This window comes from Haplochromis burtoni, unplaced genomic scaffold, assembly GCF_018398535.1.
Source record: "Haplochromis burtoni strain Fernald_Lab_line unplaced genomic scaffold, NCSU_Asbu1 Contig_136, whole genome shotgun sequence".
Lineage (NCBI taxonomy): Eukaryota > Metazoa > Chordata > Actinopteri > Cichliformes > Cichlidae > Haplochromis > Haplochromis burtoni.
Window position 1 is genome coordinate 679,751 of NW_024582497.1, and position 6,650 is coordinate 686,400.

Here is a 6,650-nt window from a genome sequence, read left to right on the forward strand (position 1 = left end):
ACCTCCTATTTAAAGTGATCTGGGTGTGACTGGAAGGAGACCCAAGGGTCAGCTGGCTGATATTCCAGCTGATAATATCAGCCAACTGATATTATCAGCTGGATTGGGAACACCTCAGTGATGGATGGAAAGACGGATGGATGGTAACAAGGTGAAACGTGAGAAGTAACGATGTGCAGAAGTGTGTCTAAGAACATATCCTAAGAAGAAAAGTACTTGCAAATATGAACACAACATACTCAAGTAAAAAAAAAAAAGATATATTCTATTTAAGTTAGAAACATGCTGTATTTTTTATGTAGTGAAATCTGGAGCAGACACTTTCTAAGCCTCTCAACAAACAAAAACAAATACATTAGCACCTGAGCTAGAAAACAGAAAAATGCCTCAGTTATCTTTATAAATTGGACAGAAAATTACAGATGATAGTTAAGGAGGTGAGTCGAGGGTTTCTCTTGAGAGGGGTGTGAGAACTATTTTACTAGACACAAATGAGACGTCTTAATCTTGGCAGACACTGTGTCTGAAAAGAAAAACTACATATGCTGTGATGTTTTGTGATAGTGAAATGAAACTGGGAGAAGAATTGGTCTAACTTCAGGTATACTAGCTTTAAATTGGTTTGAAAAGAAAAAAAAGTACAATAAATAAATTGGAAGCCCACGCGCTAAAAGAGTCTGTGTGATAGTCTGACAGCAAAATAAATTCATTTGCAGGCATCTGGCAGACAAAATGTCTGTTCGCCCTTGAGAAGGAGCCACTCTGCTAAATGTGAAATAAAAAGCCTTACCCAGTGTGGTGCGGTTTGAATTCTGGCGTCCCATGGACTCGGTTGATGTTACGAATGTATGAGAGACAAAACAAAATATGAGCCTGCAGCTGGCACCTTCGCGCAGAGTGAAAGACGCGAAATAGTGAAAGGAAGGACACAACAATAAGACAGCATGCAGGAAGTTGAACTAGAGAGACTTTCAAACTGGAACTCGGTGATTCGTTGGACAAATACGGCAGTGAACAAACACCGAGTCAAAGTCGCATTACAGTTTGTGCAAATGTTTAATCACTTGTCTTGGCATAGAGCAATATTCAGTGCAAACAGGATTCATTATTTTTGCAACGTGCATGATAGTAATGTGAGGACTTAGCAAAGCATACAAATTATGTCAGGCTCTGAAAGCAAACAAGAAAGCCTGTGAGGAGTGAAGTGTGGACTTATTTACATCCTGAACACAAAAGCGCAACGTAATGCGAGCGCAAGCTGCGCGAGACAGTGACATAACCTCTTGATGTCGCACAGTACATACAGTAAAAGACAGAACTAAATGTCACTCTCTGTATAAGCATGTAAGTATTGCACACAAAACCTTCCTGAGTTAACTTTTACTTGGGAAATGGAGTATAAGGTGTACTGTTTGCCCAAAGTTTACATATGTCTGTACAATTTAATTGTATGTTGTAATAACTTTAAAAAAATACATTAAAAAATATATTTCTGTAGTTTTTACGCATTCTTGATACCATAGGTGGTTGAAAATTTAAGTACCGGTAACGCAATCAGCTATTTCCCAGACCAAACAAAGGCTTTACATGCTAAAGGAATGAGTGATAACATAGACTGTATTTAAAAGATGGATGTTGCAAATCTCTTCCAGTGACCAGCGGGGGGTGACTCCTCGAGTTGCAAAAAAGGAACAATTGTACAGAAGTCTAGAAAAGGACAAACATTCTCACTTGAACTCCGTGAAGTCCTGAGTTTATGCTAGTTTTTATGCCAATTTTGGTCCTATATAAAAATAAGAAAATCTATCTCAGTTTCCTTTGTGCTTATGCTGTGTCCTACAATAGATGTCTTAGATTCACCCATGTGTCATCACATCTGGTATTTAGCTATGGCTAAAATGCTAGCAAGTATGGCAAGTTAGCTTTGAGTAACCAAGCATTGCGTCCGTGGCTAAGAAGGAAGCTAACAAGCTTAGCTAGCTAGGTACCCGTATCTGATCAATGCAACTTAAAGTATAAAAAGAAAACAGGATTATGTGTGATTAAGATTATGACCACATCTTCAGAGGCAGAACTACTTATGTAGAAGGTGAACTGTGCCAAAGCCAGCAAAAATACAGCAGAAGGATCTTAAAATTTAAGGCCTTATAAGCTAACAAAATATAAATAAAAATGTGTTTTTGCTCACACATTCATTACTAAATCTCATGAAACATTTGACGTGCGCTCGATTACATTCCTGATGCCTACATATAATAGAGATAAAGCCCTGCAAGCTTTGGCCGGTGCAAACATTTAGCACCTTTCTTGCAGGCGCAACATGTTCGACAGCCACTGCTGCAAACTCAGTGCTTGTTATTGAACACCATCTACAGCTAATTGTAGGCTAGCTCCTTCAGATACAAAGCCAATACATGTGGCAGAGTAGTTATTTATCACTGGAGTGCCTATCAGCAGCTGGGATGGCAGCCTGAAACTAACTGCTGCTTTAGACTTTTTGAGTTGATTTATCTTTGTTCAATCAGCAGCAAACGTAAACAAATGATAGGAGTCTAAAGCATCAGTCAATCTGAAGGTCAAGGCTGAGGTAGTGCCGTGCAATTTGTAATGCTAGGGGAAGCACAGAGGGAGATGTGGTGGAATGATCTACAATAAATGTGCAAACAAAACCAAAGTGGTGTTATTTCAGTTGTTTAACCTTTGTGAAATACAGCATTTCCTGCACTCGCACCTACAATCTTATTAAGTCATTTTTGTCAGGCTTTGCTCTTAAAGTTGGTTTTAGTCAAATGGAAATCAGCCTGTGTGGTAAAAAAGAAAAATAATTATTTTATTTTAAATGTAAAATTGATTGACTCTGCATGTTGAAGAATTTGGATAATCGAGTTGAATACGTCACGATTCTAGTGCAGCAACCCGCCCTCCTTGTGTCAAACCAGGGAGTTCTAGAAAACTCCACAAACTTTGCAGTAGCATTCACTGTAACCAACTATTTACGGTGTCAGAATGAAAGGAAGGCTAAAAAATCAGGCATTTGTAAATGAGTTAAAAAACTGGCTTGGCGAGGGACAGTTATGGAAAACATCATGAATAATTGGAAACTTTGCAAGCCTGCTGATAAACCCTGAAAGCAGGGGCATGCTATATTTAGTAATTAAAGCTAAATTAGGTTAGGAACTCATTTGGTTGCCAGTGCAAGTACTGCAGATTCCCTTATTTTAAAGGCATATCGCTGGACGACTGTAGATGCGGTTCTTTTCTTGTGCGCGTTACACCTTTTCTGCTCCTTGGGAGGTCCTCAGATACTCCAACGGCAGCTCGTCTGAAACATCCACTGGGTTGCTATAGGCCTCAGAGTCCTCTTCATCGTGCTGCTGCCTCGCAAAATTCACAAAGACCTGGAATACAAATGAGGAGAAGAAAGTACTTAAAAGCAAAGGCAAGATAATAAACTTCTGCTGAAGGGCCCGTGGACACTTCTCGTTTGCGCTCTCTCCCCACCCTCTGCCTTTAAAACAAACAGAAATAGCGGCACGGACGATGGGGTGCATGAGAATGAGATGCCAGTCGAGGGCTGCGGAGCATCAAGCAAGCGTCTCGGCTCACACAGTGAATGTCAGTTTGACATCTTTGACCAGCAGAGAAAGAGAATAAAACAATCATTCTTCTCTCTGTGATGCCCATTTAATGTCAGACGAAATCAATCCTATGGCGTTCATAAAAAGCAGTGTGTATTTCATTGTGCTGTAAACATCACAGGCGAGCGGGCGTTTTAGTCTCTTAGCATCGGCGGTAAAGCTACACAAAGACTCTCTGCAGACGGAGAGGGGAAGGAAAAAAAAAGGCAACAAAGCGGATCATATAAAATGATAAGAGCATTGCTTTTTCATTTAACCATTTTCATTGGCTGTGTGAATATAACAGGACACGCGAATTACTAGATTGCACTTAAAATCTAAATGGAAAATAAATAAAATTGTCCTCCAAGCCAATCCCATCAGCAGCTACTCAGAGGCCCTATCAATTAAACCTTTCTTCACAGATACACACTTGCTAACTCAAATAGCAAATAAGCACATGCAGAAGGCCATGGATGAAGAGAAATAAACATTAGTAGCCTGTTCTTCTGGGCTTAAAAACAACCCTCTTTTGTTTTATTGAAGCTCAGACGGGTAATAGAGATCTATCCAGTCAGCCTTTGAGGCTTCTGTTTTTAATTAACCGGTGAATATAATCTGAAACCTTATAATTTAACGGTAATGAAGTCTTTATTAGCATTAGCAACTTCCATCTTTTGAACAAAGGACATACATTTGCCAATTACTCTGATATATTTACGTTGTCATTACTGACAACATGTCTTCACTAGTGAAAATACGGCTTTTCTATCGCTAAAGTAATGACCTCGTTTTATGTGCCGTATACATCTAGAGTCTGACGTTCGAGAAATACAGCTGTTTGCTTTCTTCCTGAGAGTTAGATGAGAATATTGATACCATTAGTTATTCCCGTGTTCAGCCTTGAATTGAAGCTAGCAGGTGATCAGTCTATTTTAGCAACAAAGAGGAGCCCAAAAACACCTGCCGGCATTTTTAAATCGTGCCGAGCACACAGACAAAAAATTAACTACATACCAACTTCTGCTGAAAGCAAAAGCTTCTATCTATCTATGGTTTCACAGTCCATAAAGATCAAGAATGACTTGATGTGTAATCCACACAAACTCCATGTGTGAGCACAAAGTATATTTCACTTCCAAACATATAATTAAATGATTTTGCCTGTTTTGTTTCCATGTTTTAGGTTAAACAAGACACGATGTTGTGTGACAGCAGGTGCTTTTCTCTCCTGCTCGCGGGAACATTAATTAGCCTATCTAGACATTTAAGTAGATCTGTCTTCCATGCAGACATTCATTATGAGAGAATTCTTGGCTCAGTTCAGGACATGAATATGCACAATGTGTTTTTCTGGTTCCTCTGCGATCTAACGTCATGCGCCTAAACAGAATCCCGCTGATATCTATTGGCCACAGAGCACGTGAGCAGCTGAAGAGGTGACGTGCGCTCTTTCACCACACAGGGTTAAACTAAAAAGCCATGTTACTCTGATTCAAACAAAGATACTTCCTGTCATAAAGTTTGGAGTTAATATGATCTGATCTGATCTTCAGGTTTTTGCTATTTATCCTTTCTCTGTCCTCTGGGAGTTTTTTTCTTTCCTGCCATCACAAAGTGCTTTATACCTTAAAGAATAAAATGCATTGAGGAGACTGTTGTGATTTGGCCCTATATAAATAAGCCTGAACTGAATGGTTAAAGAAAACTTTAATAATATCAATAAAACCACATGAACAGTCATTTTTTACTGAATAGTGTAACTACGTGGATAAAACTTCCTTATAGAGAAGCTGCTAAGTGTAAGCTCATTGAGCTAGTAATGTCATAACATCAGCAGCGTGTATCAAGGTCACCGTTGTCAAGGCATCTTCTCAGCAGAGAATAAATACGAGGTTAAGAATGACAACAAATGCACCCTCCGCCCACCTCTGCTGGCCTCTGACTCACTGGCTTGATGTGCTGAGGCATGCACAGCATTTCATATTCATAGTCAAGGCTGCGTAGTTGTGCAGCAGAATTGCAAAGTGCTGTTTGTCTTGAACTTTCTGCAAAACTGAGCGTGGGAGCTTTAATGATGCAGCCATTTTTTGACTGAGACAAGCATGGCTAAATTCCTCCGGTGCGCTGCGGTGTGATTATTTCGTAATGTTCACTTTCTGCATTTAGCCAACCATCCATTCATGACCTGAACGTCATGCACCAGCGCTGCTGAGTGGCATTTTCTTAATAACAGATGGATACAGGCATTAATTACATTATAGGGGTGCGCTGGGGTGTTTATTTGGTACCCACTGAGGCAGAACCCAGGAGGGGAAGGACGCGAATCAGCCAATTAACCTCAGCTATACATCAAAGAAGTCCTTGCAGAATTTAAACTGGCTGTTTTTACATTCGTTACATGTCATTAAAATATTCCTGCTCATCTCAAGATCCCAAACAGAATCTCTCACAATGTCTAAAAGTGGAAGATTTTAATTGTGTGAACAAACCAGTATTTAACGCTTCTGAACAATCATCATGAGTCGCAGCAGTATCAGGGTTATCAGGTGAGTGATGGGTCAGTCACACTAGATTATAAATACTACAGCAGTAGGAAAAAAAATCACTGCTTATCCAGCGACTGCTCTGAATTTGTACACTTTTGGCCGAGTGCAGGTACACGTTTTCGATGCGGTTCTTTGCAACATGGGACGGCTCAATTGGTTACCAGTTATCATTATTATTATTATTAGGGTGCCTAATGCTTTTGCCATTTTGCAAATATATTGTCATCCTGCAGGAACTACATCATGATTTGTGGAGGAATATCTGAATTGGTATTTCTTATTCTTACGCTTTGTTTTTAGTACATGCTAACGCTGCGGCTAAATGCTTCCCTGTTTTCAAATTCCAACTTTGTCTCCCAGATTATTTGACTAAAGCTGGGAGGTCAAAAAATGTTTGATGCTTGAAAGAAAAGTAGACGCTAACTCAAACAACAACGTTGCTTAAAAACATCAAAATATGCAGAATATTGTCTGTTTCATTTGT

The 6,650-nt window shown here is 39.6% G+C and overlaps 1 protein-coding gene across 2 annotated transcripts in view; it reads right to left on the reverse strand.

Moving 5' to 3' along the window:
* Positions 1-309: 309 nt before the first annotated feature.
* The window catches only part of LOC102294278 (phospholipid-transporting ATPase ABCA1), a 184,842-nt gene continuing 178,501 nt past the window's right edge, over positions 310-6,650 (reverse strand). For both annotated transcript variants that reach the window (XM_042224376.1, XM_042224377.1), the window contains exon 50: positions 310-3,398. In XM_042224376.1, coding sequence (XP_042080310.1) covers positions 3,270-3,398 — 129 coding nt within the window. In that variant the 3' untranslated portion in view covers positions 310-3,269. The remainder of the gene's footprint in view (positions 3,399-6,650) is intronic.